Genomic DNA, 18128 nt, shown 5'->3' with positions numbered 1-18128 from the left:
TCAGTAAACCATTTATATTGAGTGTATGACCATTGAAAGTTTTATTCATGTAAATAGAACAACAATTATTCTTTGACTTAAATGAATAACCGTATTGCAATAAACATGATCCAATCATATTCATGCTCAACACAAACACCAAATAACATTTATTTTAGGTTCAACACTGACCCCGAATGTAAAGGGAGTGTGCGATGGTGATCTTATCAACCATGGAATCACTTCCAACTCACATCATCACCTCGTCCTTAACTAGTCTCTGTTTATTTTGCAACGCCCGTTTCGAGTTACTACTCTTAGCAACCGAACCAATATTAAATACTGAGGGGTTACTATAATCACTAGTAAAGTACACATCAATAACATGTATATCAAATATACATTTGTTCACTTTGCCATCCTTCTTATCCGCCAAGTATCTAGGGCAGTTTCACTTCCAGTGACCATTTCCTTTGTAGTAGAAGCACTCAGTTTCAGGCTTGGGTCTAGCTTTGGGCTTCTTCATGGGAGTGGCAACTTACTTGCCATTCTTCTTTAAGTTCCCTTTCTTTCCCTTGCCCTTTTACTTGAAACTAGTGGTCTTGTCAACCATCAACACTTGATACTTTTTCTTGATTTCTACCTTCGTTGATTTCAGCATCGCGAATAGCTCGGGAATTGTTTGTTCATCCCTTGCATATTATAGTTCATCACGAAGTTCTAGTAACTTGGTGATAGTGACTAGAGAACTTTGTTAATCACTGTCTTATCTGGAAGATTAACCCCCACTTGATTCAAGCGATTGTGGTACTCAGACATTCTGAGCAAATGCTCACTGGTTGAGCTATTCTCCTCCATCTTGTAGGCAAAATACTTGTCATAGGTCTCATACCTCTCGACTCGGGCATGAGTCTGAAATACAAATTTCAGCTCTTGGAACATCTTATATGCTCCATGTCGTTCAAAATATTTTTGAAGTCCCGGTTCTAAGCCGTAAAGCATGCTGCACTAAACTATCAAGTAGTCATCATACCGAGCTTGCCAAACGTTCATAACGTCCGCATCTGCTCCTGCAATAGGTTCGTCACCTAGCGGTGCATCAAGGACATAATACTTCTGTGCAGCAATGAGGATAATTCTCAGATCATGGAGCTAGTCCGCATCATTTCTACTAACATCTTTCAACTTATTTTTCCATTGCTACTAACATCTTTCAACTTATTTTTCTCTAGGAACATATCAAAAATAAAATAGGGGAGCTATACATGAGCTATTGATCTACAACAACATAGATATGCAAAATACTATCAGGTACTAAGTTCCTGATAAATTAAAATTCAATTAATCATATTACTTAAGAACTCCCACTTAGATAGACATCTCTCTAATCATCTAAGTGATCACATGATCCATATCAACTAAACCATGTCCGATCATCACGTGAGATGGAGAAGTTTTCAATGGTGAACATCACTATGTTGATCATATCTACTATATGATTCACGCTCGACCTTTCGGTCTTAGTATTCCGGGGCCATATCTGCATATGCTAGGCTCGTCAAGTTTAACCCGAGTATTCTGCGTGTGCAAAACTGGCTTGCACCCGTTGTATGTGAACGTAGAGCTTATCACACCCGATCATCGCGTGGTGTCTCGGCACGACGAACTGTAGCAACGGTGCATACTCAGGGAGAACACTTGTACCTTGAAATTTAGTGAGAGGTCATCTTATAGTGCTACTGCCGTACTAAGAAAAATAAGATGCATAAAGGATAAACATCACATGCAATCAAATAAGTGATATTATATGGCCATCATCATCTTATGCCTTTGATCTCCATCTCCAAAGCACCATCATGATCACCATCGTCACCGGCTTGACACCTTGATCTCCATCGAAGAATCATTATCGTCTCGCCAACTATTGCTTCTACGACTATCGCTACCGCTTAGTGATAAAGTGAAGCAATTACATGGCAATTGCATTTCATACAATAAAGCGACAACCATATGGCTCCTGCCAGTTGCCGATAACTGTTATAAAACATGATCATCTCATACAACAATTTATATATCATCACGTCTTGACCATATCACATCACAACAAGCCCTGCAAAAACAAGTTAGACGTCCTCTACTTTGTTGTTGCAAGTTTTACGTGGCTGTTACGGGCTTCTGCAAGAACCGTTCTTACCTACGCATCAAAACCATAACGATTTTTCGTCAAGTGTGTTGTTTTAACTTTCAACAAGGACCGAGCGTAGTCAAACTCGATTCAACTAACGTTGGAGAAACAGACACCCACTAGCCATCTGTGTGCGAAGCACGGCGGTAGAATCAGTCTCATGAACATGGTCATGTAATGTCGGTCTGGGCCGCTTCATCCAACAATACCGCCGAATCAAAACCCGGAGCAAGAACCGATCTTAGATCGGAAAATCAAAAAAGTAAACGCAGATCAAGATGATCGGCGGGAGAGAGAAAACCCCGGAGCAAGAAAACATCAACATGACCGGCGGAGGAACCCTAGGTACGGACGGCGCGGCCCCCTGACGGCGGTATGGAGGCTGACCGTCTCGGGGCGGAAGCGGCGGGCGACAGCTAGGGTTTGAATCAATTAGGGTGATACCATGTTAGAAGGGAGAGAGGGATCTGATGGAATCGTTGATTGTATTGCTTGAGCCTAGTGGGCATATATATAAGAGTACAATGACCAACTTAGAGTATAAGACAAAGCAGAACCAAATCCTAGTCTATCCTATACTTTCTAATAATCATTATATACTCAACACAAACCAACCTACAGGAGAATAACCCGCCCTAATGGATTTCTTAATACATCGGCAGGAGAAAACTCAAGGTAAAAGAACGAATTTCATAACGCACTCTTACGCACAACAATGTCTTCCTTTCTTGCTCAACGCTCATCTTCTTCCACAACCGTTTCTTGACCGGTCTCATTAGCTAATCGCCTTTGCACCATAGGAAAAGCTGACCGACCTACGACCTACTTACCGTAGATTGGGTTTTTCTCTTCCGTGGTCATTCCTTTTGGCTTTCCTGTAAGAAATGATAAAAAGGAGAAAAGAAATTGAATTGCTCGCATTGTGCAAAAGCATCGTTGCACAGTGCAGGGTTAATCAAATTGCTCAGGAGCATGAGCAAAGTAGGTGACATGCATTGGTATAGATGGTTGTGTCTGATGTTGACCCAAGGGTGAAAACACAGGACGCAACCAACTTGCTGCAGATTGTTTTTTTCCTTGTGTGTTCATTTTTTTGCTGTAAACATAAACAGAGACAATAAATTGAACTGATTTACATGGGTTACAGTGAAGAGCAGTGTAACATTGTTAGTTTTTCTTTTTGTGAGCATTCATCCGTCCTCTATTGATCAATTATTAGGACAAGAATCCCTACGCCTTGGGTGGATTTACAAGTCAAGTATGTTTCCCTACTATAAGAGAAGTACTCCCTCCGTAAAGAAAGATAAGAGCGTTTAGATCACTACTCTTATTACAAGCCAACTATATCTCCCTATTAAAAGAAGTACTTCTTCCGTAAAGAAATATAAAAGCGTTTAGATCACTACTCTTACAAAGAAAGTAATAAGGAACCTCTAGCTAGAATGTGAGCATCTTGATTCGACCTTTTACTCTCATGAGTCATGACTGAAGCTAATATCATCGGAACTCGAGCCCACGCTTTGATCTCATCAGTAATTGATGCACATGACAGCCGCAGATTATTGTTGATTGTCCTGAGTACTAGCATTGCATTATGGGTCCCCAAGTCCCGCATCGAGAGCCAGTCCTTCCAAAGTCTCCAATTCAAAACTACCAACAAAAGTAATTGATCTTTGGACAATGTTTTTGCTAATACATGTGTCCACGTTGATTTTAATCCTGCCTGGGTGGGGTGGGTTCAACATGAGGCGTTCCTTTTTCTCCTCGCAGCAACGGTTAGTTGCACTAGTCCATTGGACACTGCCCCTTCGTCTCCCAATTGTGGGCCTTTGCTAATCGAGTCGAAACGTTGCATAATTATCAAGCTGCCTAATTGCTATTACAGCAAAATCACTAATTAAGAGGTATTTCTTGCAAAGGTCACCCCATCTTCTTAGGCTGGTCGTAATGGGAGTATCATAGGTAGTATCATGCACGCCAACTAAGCAATTTTGATGAGGTGGCATAGAATTAAATGAAGAAAGAGAGGCTTGAGTACCATATCATGATACTGTATCATATTAAATGATGTGCTACTTTGTGTCATGCATGACAATAAATGTAGTCATATATGATACCAACATATGATACCATGCATTACGGATGTAGTAGCATACACTAGTATCATATGCATGATACTAGTATATGATACTCCCCATTACAACCAGCCTTAGACAATGGCAAGTGGTGCACTGCATATGTGCCACTTGTCGCAACCTGGATGTTTTTCTTTTTTTGTATATTTGTCCATTGAAAACATTTTTATCTCTTGAAATATGGGTCCAAATTCTGAACTATTTATAATTTACATTACGCCGTGTATACTATTTTTTTCCATATAATCAAGTGCGGATACTTATTTTCCCGTTGTAACACACAGATAAGTTTGTTAGTTTTGGCTAAATCGGGAAGTGTAATTTTGGGCAGGCCGTGATCCTGGAAGAAACAACGTTCACGTCAAGGTATCCTCATGGGCGAACGATCCAAGATCCTCATGAAGTCACGAGTGAACGATCCAGGTTGGAACGTTCGCTCAAGGCATCCTCCAAATCTGATCGTTCGGTAGCTATGCACGTCCTATTCTTTTTGTTTTGGAAGTAGAGAACGGTTCAAATATCTTATCTGGTCCGGTTTGGGGCATATCAGACACTTTTCCTTCCACAAGTAAAGTAATTCTTAGAAAAAATAAAAAGTCGAGGCGACTTCATCTAGATCCTCAGCATCACCGCCACTGCCGTGATCTTTGGTCACCATCTGTGGCGGTATAATTGACTTCCACCTATCTTGGTTCTCTTTCTTTCATTGTGATTGATGTGCTTTTCCTTCACACTATCAAATTAGCACTAAGTGGCGCAATCTTGACGATTATTTCTCCTCCGCTGACACCTCTTGGTCACCAGATGAAGACATGTAATATGATGTTTATGTGCACCCCACTGAAGGAGGCTGAAGACACACATGTGTTAAATATCTTGGGTTACAGCAACCACAAGGGATGGGCTAGAAGAATGACAGCTACATACGGTCCGAGATTTTCATGATCGGCCACCACAACTAGTCCATAAGCTTCTTCCCTGATGGGTTCAAATGAGAAGGCTAAGATTACATCTCAATTTATCTCGAGTTTTTGTGCAACATTGAACTCCTGGCATCATGCGACATGAGGCTAGTGGACTAGTGCACTGGAATCTCGTAGTCAATGCATAAAACATGACTTCAGATTTTCTAAAATAAATAGTATTTATACTAAATTTTTATATTTCCATACAATTTATTATCAGCCTATGATCTTACTAGTATATTTTTTCATTCTTAGTTGGCATATTTATTCACATAACAATAATACTAAATACTATATCCATTCCTAAATATAAGTCTTTTTAAAGATTCCACTATAGAGACTACATTCAGATGTATATAGACGTATTTTAGAGTATAAGTTGACTTATTTTGCTCCGTATGTAGTCTATAGTGGAATCTCTTAAAAGACTTATATTTAGGAATGGAGGGAGTATTAGGATACAATTATCTATATGGTATCATTTGATGTGTTATTATCAACACAAATTTAAAATATACGTGTGCTAAAACTATATTTTATAGCAAACCTTATGTAAGTTCTTTTCTTTTCCTTTTTGAGATCTTCTAACTTATTAAAATATATTTAGACCAAACGAATCCCTTTTAATGTGAGTAAAATCAACATGAGCATGCATTTTGTGGATTAATTTGTGTCATTTCCATGAATAATGATGTGTGTGTATTTGTTTGTTTGTTTTGATATCCTTAAATATCTCGGCTACAATCTTCCAGGCATTATCTAGCAAAATATCTTGATATAAGTTTTTGTGTGTCATATCTAGCAAAACTCAAATACAAACAATTTTCTTGACAATGCAATAGTTAATAGTACAACAAAGTGTAGAAGTATGTTTCATTGCAACAAACTATCTGGACCAAATAAAAATACAACAAAGTTACGAAGCATGGATATCAAGAAGCATCGATTTGTTGTTATCTAAACATAATTCAACCTAGTGGAAGCTCAAAATTTTATAACTAGAAACTAGCAAACGAATGTTGCGAACATGTGTGTGTATATCGATCATTTTCTGATATATAAACAAATTTCATCCATTGAGGAAAACAAATTGCGATGCCGAAGCACATATCTGATGCTTACGAAGCATGGCTATTGGAGACATCATATTGAGTGTAAATATGTGCATGATGACCCATTATCATGACAATGGTTGATGCATGCAGTGTAATAAACTTAGAAGAAGGGAAAAGGATCGAAGGTCACTGCTGGTTCTCCGGCCGACGGTAGGTACTCCAGCATCCAGTTCAAACCTCCAGGGTCCAGGCACCTCGTGATGCAACAAACGCAATGGAGATGGCAGACACGACAACCTAATGTCAGGACGGCGCACCACCAAGGTCAGGGCCGCATCGAGAAGTAGGTCGGTATAGAGGATCGGATCGGGGGACGTGGTGGATTCCATCATCGGGGGTGGATTGCGTCTTCGGTAGTGAGGTGTGAACGAAACATGGTGTGAACGAGATGGATCTAGGCCACGTAATCAAAGAGGATGTGGGCGGCATTGTTGACGGCGAGCTCCGTTCGAAGGAGGCATGGGAGAGGACGAGGTTTGGGAGAGATGGAACGGGAGGGGATCACGGGCTAGCGTCAAATATGGGTGGATAGCACGACTGAGCCTCGACAGTGGGATTAATTAGAAATTAAGGGATCACATATGGTATGATGATTTCTTCCTATCAGACTACTGATAGGAAATGTTTCCCGTTATTATATGAGATTTGTTCATGTGTAACCCCCCCCCCCCCCCTTAAAAAGTGTATAGGTCTTAAAACATACTTAATAAATGATAATGATTTATCTTAGATTTTTAATCCACGCTGACTTAAAATTCAGAGTAGGCCACCTGCCATGAATAGCGGTAAGGTCGAAGTGTCAAAAGTCTTGTAGGGCACCAAACTAAAGGGTCATGACCCATCGAGCTATTGCTAGAGAATCTTTTAACATGATTGAAGCAACAATCCTATCTATTCTCAATTGTGGAAACATTTTCCTTTTCTAATAAAATAGCATGTTCCTCTAGCAGTGGCATTAGGAACTACAGAAGACATGGATAATGGATGCCCACACAAATTAGAAATGGCAAAAGCTATTCTCCAGTCGACTAGATGTTAGCGACAGGCGCGAACAACCTGGCCATAGCATGCTACCAGCTGAGCTAACTCTCTCTTCTGGGTTTTTTATGCAGATTACATGTATTCTATACCTTATTAAATGAGTGGAAAAGAAAAACAACTCGATCCGCTTCTCTCACGCGACAAAACCAGGAACTTGTGTGTAAATAGCATGGTATTTGACGCATGCGGACCTAGTAAATTATTATGCAAAGACCGTGATAACTTATGAGTAAATAGCACGATTATGCATCGTAGATCTGATAACTTACATACAAATATCATGGTAATTTTGACCCGAAAAAAATATTGAAACATATCCCGATAACTTCTGTCTAAACAACAGGATAATATACACATCAACTTTTGTGTAAATAACACAGTAATTTATGCACGACCTGATAATATAACAAACACTCGTGGTCACACAATAGAGCCGGTAACTTTTGACTGGGGAAAAATTTAGTGGAAAAACAAACCCCGGTAACTTCTATGTAAATATGATGGTAATATACGCACAATAGAGCCGATAACTCACATACAAACACTACGGTAATTCTTTTAACCCCAGAATGAAAGTTGTTGAAAACAATTCCCCCGGTAAGTTTTGTGCAAATATCATGGTAATATAAGCAAAACAAAGATGATAACTCGCGTACAAGCACCATGGTAACCTTTCTACCCAAAAAATGTTAAATAATCTAGTCCGGTAACTTGTATATAAATAACATGATAATATAGACACAACAAAGTTGATAACTCACCTAGAAACACTATGGTAACCATTTGACCCGAGGAAAAATATTGAAAAGCAACTCCTGATAAATTCTGTGTAAATAGGACGGTAGTATACACACAACAAAGCTGATAACCCACATACGAACATCGTGGTAACTCCTTTGACCCCAGGATAAAAGTTGTTGAAAATCATACCCCGGTAATTTCTGTGCAAATAACATGATAATACACACACAATATAGCTGATAACTTTGACTTTGAAATTTTCTCTTTGGAAAACATAACTCCGATAACTGTTGTGTAAATGACTTGATAATTTATGCACTGCAGCCCTGATACTTTAGATACAAATATGACGGTAATTTTTTCAACACGAGGGGTGCTTGAAACGTACCCTGATAATTACTATGTAAATAGTATGATAATTTATGTACCGCTGCCATGATAACTTATGTACAAACACCACGACAACGTTGACCTAGGAAAAAGTTATTCAAAACATCTCTTGATAACTTTTGTGTAAATATCATGATTTTTACAGACTGCAAAGCATAATAATTTTGTACAACACCCAGCCGTAACTCTGACCCAAAAAAAAGTTTAAAATATTCCCTAGTAACTTATGTATAAAAAGCATGATAAGTTATGTACCAGAGGGTTGATAACTTTTGTACCCTCGAAAAAAAACTTGTGCACCCTGGCATGCTATTTACAACGAAGATACCGGGATATGTCAACAATTTTTACTACGTTGAAGTTAGCATGATGTTGTAAATATTAACAGAGCAGCCGGGCCATCTATATAGGATAAAAATATAAAAGGAAAGAAAGAAAAATGGTTCGTTTTTAGGTTGCACTAAGTAGCAGTACAAATACTATCTAACCGCAATCTAATCACTGGCTCAATCTAGACCGGGTGGTTGCGAACTACTATTGCGCTAGAAGAAAAAAAAGGAAGATGCGGTGGGTCGATTCCCACATCGAGAGAAGTGGACCGTACGTGGGTGGAGTCGTCCGGATCTATCGCTAATGTCCAGTCGACTGGAAGTTAGCACAATCCATTAGAAATTAGTAGACAAGGAATCCAAGATTAAGAACCATTCTCAATATTAAGAGAGGGGGCTAGAATCAGTTGATTTGTGTGAGCAACATTGGTGGTGGAAGGACTCATGGTGATTTGGCGCTGTTCTGCTGAAGGAGAAGGAGAAAACAAGAGACTAGGAGAGAGAAAAGGGAGAGATAAACAGACTGGTTAAGCAAAAGGACTATACTACCCTTATGTCGAGCATTGACCGATATGCAACACCCTAAAGCTTTAGGGGGTTAGGGGTAGTGAGGCAAACCTACGGGAGAATAAGCCACTCTTATGGATTTCTTAATATATCGGCAGGAGAACTCGAGGTAAAAGAACGAATTTCATAATGCATTGTTATGCACAACAATTTCTTATTATTTTTTGTCAACTCTCATCTTCTTTTGCAACCGTTTCTTTACCACGAGCAGTCTCGTCAGCTAATCGCATTTGTACCAGAGAGAGAATAAGCCAATGGACCATAGGTGAACCTGCTCTTTTTTTGTTGACAAACGTAGGTGAACCTGCTCGCTATAAATGGGCTTTCTCTTCCGCTGTTCATTCTTATTTGCTTTAAAGATAAAAGAAGAATTCCTTTTTGAACTGCTTACACCGGGAAACAGCATAATAACTTCTAAATAATTCCTTTTTGGGCTCTAGGTTAATAGGTTAGTCCCAAAAATAATATAAAAGTGCATAATAAAGCCCGTAAACATCCAAAACAGATAATATAATAGCATGGAACAATCAAAAATTACAGATACGTTGGAGACGTATCACCCACACAAATTAGGAACTAGTAAACAAGGAATCCAAGATTAAGAACCATTCTCAATATTAAGAGAGGGGCTAGAATTAGTTGATTTGTGTGAGCAACATTACTGGAGGAAGAATCTGTGGTGATTTGCCGCAGTTGTGCCGAAGGAGAAGGAGAAAACATGTAGGGGAGAGATAAATGGACTGGTTAAACTAAATGACTATACTACCCTTATGCCGACCACTAACCGATATGTAATACTGTAAAGTTTTTAGGGGGTAGGGGTAGTGAGGCAAACCTACGGGAGAATAAGCCACATTTATGGATTTCTTAATATGTCGGCAGGAGAAACTCGAGGTAAAAGAATGAATTTCCAAATGCATTCTTATGCACAGCAATTTATTATCTTTCTTTCGTCAACTTTCATCTTCTTTCGCAGCCGTTTCTTTATCATGAGCAGTTTCACCCTGACCCGCAGCTTACTCACTGTAGGCGGGCTTTGTCTTCCGTTTTTCATTCTATTTTGTTGTAAAGATAAAAAGAGAAAATAAATCGAACTGCTTACATGGGGAAACAACAAAGAGTAGCGCGCCATTGTTATGGTTGGTGTGTCTGATGTTGACACCTTCTCTATAACATGTTGAACGGTGGCTCTCAAGTTGTGATGCGCATGTCGTCGTTTCCCCCCGAATTCGTCGATCTTCACATGTGAGTACAGCTGCATTCAATTTCGTCAACAAGAACACAATTTTTGTTAAATGCCGTGGTTTCCATTCCAAGCAGTTGTGTTTGGTCCATTCCATTTACTATGACTGGCCCTGCCACTGGCTTTGATATTTGGATTCAATGCGCTCCTCCGGTGTGAGCCACAGAGCGGGGAGGCCCTCGTGTCCGGCTCGTGGTCGCGGGATGGCGAGGCCCACGCAGCCCGGCCCACCGCGCCGTGGCCACCCACTATTATATGCTCGGATACGGCCGCCTCACCCCACCCGCCGGCGCAGCAGCAAGCAGCGGCAGCAGCAGCAATGGCGCGCCTGCTCCTCCCCCAATGCTGCTGCGGCCTCACGCCCCTGCACCTCCCGCGCCGCGCCGTCGCGCTCCCTCCCCCGCCGTCCCTCCTCCCCTCCTCCGGCGTCGCCGCGTCCCGCCGCGCGCTCTCCCTCCGCGTGGCCGTCGCCGCGCCCGCCCGCCTCGTCACCGCCGAGGACGAAGGCTCCGGCTCCGGCTCCTCCTCCCGGGCCTCCGCGGGCCAGGACGGCGGCGAGGGCCCCTCCTCGGACGGGTTCGACCCTGGCGCGCCGCCGCCGTTCGGGCTGGCGGACATCCGGGCCGCCATCCCCAAGCACTGCTGGGTCAAGGACCCCTGGCGCTCCATGGGGTACGTGGTGCGCGACGTCGTCGTCGTGCTCGCGCTCGCCGCCGCCGCCGCCCGCCTCGACAGCTGGCTCGCCTGGCCCGTCTACTGGGCCGCCCAGGGCACCATGTTCTGGGCGCTCTTCGTCCTCGGGCACGACTGGTGCGTCGCCTCTCCGGCCTCAGTTTCTCCGTCCTTGAAATTAATTTTTGCTGTCCAGAGGAGCTCACCGTCTCTCTCTCCGTGGGTGGTTGCTGCTGCCGTTCTGCAGCGGCCATGGGAGCTTCTCCAACAACGCCAAGCTCAACAGCGTGGTCGGCCACATCCTCCACTCCTCCATCCTCGTGCCTTACAATGGCTGGTACGCGCGCATCAACACCTTCTCACACCTCGATCCTCTTCTTGCTTATAATGTTGTTACAGTAACTATGAGTGGTGAGTTTATTGCGGCGTCAGTAAAAACTTCTCCTTTCCAATCAAACCTGCAGGAGGATTAGCCACAGGACGCACCACCAGAACCACGGCCACGTCGAGAACGACGAGTCCTGGCATCCGGTACGTGGGCTACATAGATTCCAAGTTGTTGCTGCTTACTTTGCTCATGTTCTTGAGGAATTTGATTGATCCTGTGTGACGGTGTCTTGAGCCAATTGTTGCTGCAAATTGCAGCTCCCAGAGAAGCTGTACAGGAGCCTGGACAGTGCCACTCGGAAGCTTCGGTTCGCGCTGCCGTTCCCGATGCTCGCGTACCCATTCTATTTGGTGAGACCAAACAATCCCGAATGACCTTTGATCCTACTTAATTTTGCTGATTAAATTGCTCACAAAGAAGCATATATGTGGTAAATTTTGATTGCTGACTGTATTTGTTTGTGTTCAACCTGTCCAGTGGTCGAGGAGTCCAGGGAAATCAGGCTCGCATTTCCACCCGAGCAGCGATTTGTTCCAGCCAAATGAGAAGAAGGACATTCTGACGTCGACGACATGCTGGCTTGCCATGGCTGGCCTGCTCGCTGGGCTCACCGTCGTGATGGGGCCTCTTCAGATACTCAAGCTGTACGCTGTACCCTACTGGGTATGTGTGTGTGGTGCCTGCCCTTGTTGCATTTGTAGCCTTAGGTCCTGCGAGAAGTTCTGATTCTTGTGGATAGGTGGATTGGGTTGTGCCCTGTTGTGGGGGTGGCCAGCAGCTTACCAAGTTTCCTTGCTGAATTTTCCTGCAGATTTTTGTTATGTGGCTGGACTTTGTCACCTACCTGCACCACCACGGCCACAACGACAAGCTTCCCTGGTACCGCGGAAAGGTAAAAATATAATCAACGGAGCTACAATCTGTGTAATTGCGAGTTACATCGCGTAACATTGTGCCAAACTAATGCGTTGATTATTATTTCGTCCGCTTAGTGTCTGTTGTTCAGCAGTATAGCTCGGCCCAGTATCTAAAAGCCCTGCTAACAAACGTATACAGTGTAGCTGTGCTGATTGGGTCATAGTGTGAAGTATAATTGCTAATTGAACTAACTCTTTAAGCTGACAGAGTTGACCACAGACCGTATCTGATAAAACTTAGAATTGAACAGTCTGAGTAAACAATAAAGTTGACCTCCTTTACTTGATAAATGAGTTATGTTTGGCAAGCATAAAAGAGGTGAAGTTACTGTATCTTAGTTCTAGTCAAAATAGCAAAGTTACAGAAGTCTGGAAGGATATCAGAAGCCACCTTTTCAGCCTTTCATCATGACAACTGGAAGATAACGTAAGGCATATATCTAGCCACAGAAATCACCAACTGTAGTCCATACGTTTGGCTGCATCTTTCACTGTCCATCTTCTGTATATATCTGTGATGTGTATATGTGTGGTAGTTATTGAAAGTAATACACTTTTTGTGTGGAAAAGACATACTTTACCGCCTTCTGTCACAGGGAAACTGTGAGCATTTCCATCTTCTCCCAAAAAGGGATGCCAGCTTCAGACTGAAAAAAAACAGATTCATGTTTGTCATTGCTCAAATCCTTCAACCATTACTGCTCCTGTATGTGATCACTGAGATATTGTCTGTGTTGCTATGTGAACCAGGCATGGAGCTATCTTCGCGGGGGCCTGACGACGCTTGACAGGGACTACGGGTGGCTCAACAACATCCACCACGACATTGGGACTCACGTGATCCACCATCTTTTCCCGCAGATCCCACATTACCATCTAGTGGAGGCGGTAAGAATCGAATCCTTTGACGTTCCCTGCCTGCATCGTTATCTTATCATGAACCTTGCCTAAACAAATCCATGGTCTTGAATGTGCTTGTCTTGCAGACCGAGGCGGCGAAGCCAGTGCTGGGGAAGTACTACAGGGAGCCAGACAAGTCCGGCCCGTTCCCGTTCCACCTGTTTGGCGCGCTGGCACGGAGCATGAAGAGCGACCACTACGTCAGCGACACCGGAGACATAATCTACTACCAAACTGACCCGAAACTAGCCGGCGGTGCACAAGCATCCGATTAACAACATCAAGCATACTCTTTGTGGGGGGTGCTGCTCTCTGCTATCACCTGACCGATTAGCCCTCTGCCGCCTCACCTTGCCAAGTTCCTCAGCATCCGGCAATTCAAGCAGGTGGACGGCGCCGGCATACTGGATTTTTGGTTGTACAATAGGCTTGAAGCCATGGTAGAATAGATTATGTGCTTGTACGAAACAAGTGATTCTTTGGACCAGAGCCACGGCAGCTCTAAAAAGATTGGAAAAACTTGCCTGATCAAGGGGCATTCATTGCTTGATACTACAGCACTGTTATACAATTATAGAGCAGTATTTATGTCAGCCGGTCCATATGCATATACTACTGCTGTGAAGATCTCTGCTTAACTCCAGATATTTGCACTAACATGTGAAACCGAATTTACGCGTGTTGTCGTTGTCGTGAATTTTGTTGCATCTGTCCTAGTGGTTGGTCAGTCGTCCTCTTCAGAATGCAATGTTGGTTCATTGCTGACCACAGGCTGTGGCTGTCTGCCTGCAGATGGGGTCATATGGGATCTGTGATCCTTGAGCTTAGTTCTTGACTTTCTGTGGTCCTCCTTTTCTTCTTCTTAGAATGATCATCAGATTTATGTTGAAAACGCACCATGCTACAGTTGAAAATTCTAGATGAGCTCTGTGTTACCACCGAAGCCGAATTATTGTCGGAAACTCCAGATCTTGTAATGGCGGAGGTGGTGTCACGCCGAATAAAAGTCTCATGTGGTTTTTTCGGCCTCATCGGTTGTAGATTTTGCGGGTTGTCGTCGGGTGCTTAGGCTTTCTTTGGTGGCGGCAGTTGTGGTGCCGAGTTTGGTTTGGTTGTATGGAATCCTTCTATACTGCTGAATATCATGCATTAAGCAAGCAAAATGAAGATGGAAATCAATGACATTAGTTTTTGCACAATGTCCTGCAAATTAAGCAATCTAACTCGCACTTCCCAAGACCAACATGTCGGATGGCTCATACATCTTTTAAAAAAAATGTTGATGTTAGTTTCTTCAACGGATGTTTGGACAAGCAACAAGATGCAGAAGTTGGGCCCAGAGGCGAGGCCTACAAATGACGTAATCTCGGATTTTATCAACGACCTTTGTTATCCTTGTGTGTTTTAGTTTCTTATTAACTCCAATATACTTCACTTAATAATAAATAAACAAAATCAGACCATTTTTGAATGCAAAATACAGTGAATACAACCTTCTGTACTATTATCCTTGTATGGTAATGTGATCTTCCTACCAACTAACAAGTAGGGCCGGAATTCCAGAACTAGAAGACATAGAAAAACCATGCACATGTGTTACAAGATCACATATCACAAACAAATTCCGCTGTCAACAATAACACCACGAGTGAGAAGAAAATATTAACAACACTACACATTTATATAAGGTAAATGAGCTAATCCGACCAACTGATCCGTGTGTTGATTCGGCGGGGCACACGAGACCTCGAGCATTGCAATCTCCTTCACATCACAACTGCATTCCTCTCTTGCGCATCGAGAGTCGGCACTCGACACCATCCATGTGACACACCACATCGGCGCTGACATGTGGGACCGCCTTGGCGGATAGGCTACAGAATTTAAAAAGGCAAAACATGGCCCAGGTCTGACAGGAGAGTCTTAGTTAAGCAAGGTAATCCTTGTAAAGTTGCAAAAACAAGAATGGGGGTAAAAACAGAATTAACTCGCAAACAAGTTTAAACGTACTCTCATGTAGGTGTAGTCAATTAAAATATTTTTTTCTATTTCATATGTAAATTTGAAGGGTATATGAAGAATTTTATCAAACATGTTGGTGTATGTATGGTCGGGGGGTGGGGATCCCTCCCGCTCCTTCACTACATTGGCCTAAATCAAATCAAGTCACAGAGAGGTCGAACCTGGCCTTATTTACTATCACGTTCAAGGACATGGGATGGGAGCGGGGAGAGTGCACCCGATGACCGATGTTCTTCTGAACCGAGCGTCGCCAGAAGAACAGGTACACCGCCGATGTTCATCTTCCTGTTTCGAATTTTATTTTCTTTCCATCTCTGATTCTTTTCAGCGGTTTGTCCTCGAAACCAACTGAATTGTCCCAAAATATTACCCAAATGACAAGTGCCACACGTGTGCACGAAGGAGTTTGACCCACACATTTTTCCTGCCGCACGTGTGGCATGAAGCAGGCTGTCCCACAGATTGTCTGTCACACATTTTTCCTGCCACACATTTTTCGCGGATTGTCGTCATGTTTTAAATTTTGTAGCCTTTCTGTCAAGGTGACCCATCAGGTTCAGCTCATGTCAACGTACTCATCATCATATACTCGTGCTTAAAAAATGGGGTAGGTAGTCAAAGCATGGGGTTGCGTCTTGCCAAAAGAAATGGAGGGAATAATCAAATCGCTGGCGGCGTGCCCATCAGCTTGCAATTGTTGAATGGAGACCCGATTGCTTGTAGTAATATTCAACATGCTGGAGCTAGTAGTAGTACTCGAGCACAAGTTTGATAAGTACAATTTCTGTGATAAATTTGCTGGGGAAAGCGAATTCCGAGGCTTGGCGCTTTAAAATCAACAAAATCACTGTGTTTTTCAATCCCATTGACCAGGCGGTCTCTCTGACCGTTCATCCTAGAGAGGAACGTGCGTGCCTACCACTTTTGAAATCGTCTGAACTGAAAACTGAAACTTAAGTTGAATGGTGGTGTACCGCGGGGTTCGGTGTCGGACCTGCTCCTGCATCAATGCAATGACATTTCTGCATCAATGTGGACTGCCATCCTTGAAACTGAAAACTTGTAATCTCGCAGTAAGGTAACACAATGAGCACACACTCGGCATCTGCGTGACCAGGAATAGCGCGTGGTGCCGGATGGTGCGCGACCTGGATAAACCGTTGGATCTCAACAGCAACTAGCCAGCACGCTTGGCGATTCGACGGCGGCACGAGCAACGCATGGTGCCGCATCACCAGAAAAAACGGATTCAGACGGCGGGACAGAGGCCGGTGGACGTATTTTCAGTTTTTCACGCACGTTCAGGGCAGTGTTCCATGGCTACAACGAAAGGGCAACTCTCTGGCGACGACGCCTTGCCGCTCCTCTCGCGAAATGTACACGTTCCTAGCTCCTCCTACCATTTCCGGTTCATTTAGATGGTACATCCTCGCAGTCGGCGTGCCCGCTCGACGACGACGACGACGACGACTCTGTGATGCTCTGCAGCGCCGGGCGCCAGTGCCGGCTTCTGCCTCCCCCGCGGGCGGCCGCCATGCTCCGGTGGTGCCGGTCCTTCTCCAGCTGCTTCCGTTGCTGATGGTCGGCGGGCTGCCTCTGTTCTGTAGTGGCCGCGTTGTCGCCTCTCGGCCTCGGCGGCTGCCGGCGCCGGTGCAGCCGCGGCCGCTCCTGCTCGATCGCCTCGTCGCAACCGCGCGTCCTCTCCTGCCTCCTCGTCTGCACGGCCTTGGTCACCTCTGCACGCACGCGCCACGGTCGATCGATTGGTTAATCTCCATCTCCATGTAAGAAAGAGAGGGAACCGGACAGGACGCAAAAGAATCCAATCCAAGAACCGTTGGCGGATGCAGGGCACGAACCTTGGGAGGTGATTAGGCGGTAGACCTGGCCGAGGTGGAGCGTGTCCCTCGGCTTGAGGAGCTTCACCTTGGTTATCCTGGCACCTCCTCCTTCTCCGGCGACTGCTGGGTCTGGGTCAACGCCGCCGCCGGCAGAGACGTGATGGAGGAGGACGAGCGCGACGTAGTGGCCGGGGTTCCTGCGCATGACGTCCGCCGCGGTGGTTGGCCAGTGGAGGCGCTCCACCTTGCCGTCGCCCGGGTGCTGGATCACCACGGCCGCCGCTTCCGCCGCCTGGCAGTTCCCCATGTCCGTCGGTGTGAGTTCTCGCGTGCGGACTCTGGATTCTGATGAGATGAGAAGGACGGGGCGTGGTTGGGATTATATGGGGGAGCCGAGACGAGAGGGAGAGGAGTGTGATTAGCGAGGTGGTAAAGGAAGCCATTTTTAATCTGCTTGTGGACGTGTGATGTTGGCTGTTGCGAGGTGATAAAACGAAGGGGTCAACCAACGCTGGTTGATTAGTTAATTAGGGTTCGTAGAAAATTGGCCGGCCGGATGGATGGAACAGAGCATATGTAACCTCTTGTTGGGCAGGCATGTCGTGGGCGCGCCATATGCATGGTGACAATGCTCTGCAGGCCGCGGGCAGTTCTACCAACTGGACTGGACTATGAAAGAGTCGTCACATGTAAACTTA

General features: G+C 44.2%; 2 protein-coding genes across 2 annotated transcripts; one reads left to right on the top strand and one right to left on the bottom strand.

Annotated features, from left to right (window-relative positions):
- Window positions 1–10953: 10953 nt before the first annotated feature.
- Window positions 10954–14160, top strand: LOC125535517 (omega-3 fatty acid desaturase, chloroplastic-like). The gene is made up of 8 exons (XM_048698582.2): window positions 10954–11500; window positions 11610–11699; window positions 11827–11893; window positions 12008–12100; window positions 12228–12413; window positions 12562–12642; window positions 13418–13555; window positions 13654–14160. Exons 1-8 carry the CDS (start codon window positions 11010–11012, stop codon window positions 13840–13842), a joined length of 1335 nt encoding a protein of 444 aa, XP_048554539.2. The 5' UTR covers window positions 10954–11009; the 3' UTR covers window positions 13843–14160.
- Window positions 14161–16861: 2701 nt separating this feature from the next.
- On the bottom strand, window positions 16862–17912 carry LOC125540923 (uncharacterized). The gene is made up of 2 exons (XM_048704447.2): window positions 17449–17912; window positions 16862–17325 (listed from the first exon to the last, which is right to left on the bottom strand). The coding sequence occupies exons 1-2, from the start codon at window positions 17735–17737 to the stop codon at window positions 17000–17002; spliced, it is 615 nt and encodes a 204-aa protein (XP_048560404.2). The 5' UTR covers window positions 17738–17912; the 3' UTR covers window positions 16862–16999.
- Window positions 17913–18128: the final 216 nt, after the last annotated feature.

Source organism: Triticum urartu, chromosome 2A, assembly GCF_056163025.1.
Source record: "Triticum urartu cultivar PI428250 chromosome 2A, HENAU_Tu73, whole genome shotgun sequence".
In the NCBI taxonomy this organism is placed as follows: Eukaryota; Viridiplantae; Streptophyta; class Magnoliopsida; order Poales; family Poaceae; genus Triticum; species Triticum urartu.
This window is presented reverse-complemented; position numbering and strand designations above follow the sequence as displayed.

Coding starts and splice junctions, on each gene's coding strand:
- LOC125535517 (XM_048698582.2), top strand. CDS start 11,010: ATGGCGCGCCTGCTCCTCCCCCAATGCTGCTGCGGCCTCACGCCCCTG. Junction 11,700..11,826: donor CTCGTGCCTTACAATGGCTG/GTACGCGCGCAT, acceptor TCAAACCTGCAG/GAGGATTAGCCACAGGACGC. Junction 13,556..13,653: donor ATTACCATCTAGTGGAGGCG/GTAAGAATCGAA, acceptor CTTGTCTTGCAG/ACCGAGGCGGCGAAGCCAGT.
- LOC125540923 (XM_048704447.2), bottom strand. CDS start 17,737: ATGGGGAACTGCCAGGCGGCGGAAGCGGCGGCCGTGGTGATCCAGCAC. Junction 17,326..17,448: donor CCGCCTAATCACCTCCCAAG/GTTCGTGCCCTG, acceptor GCGTGCGTGCAG/AGGTGACCAAGGCCGTGCAG.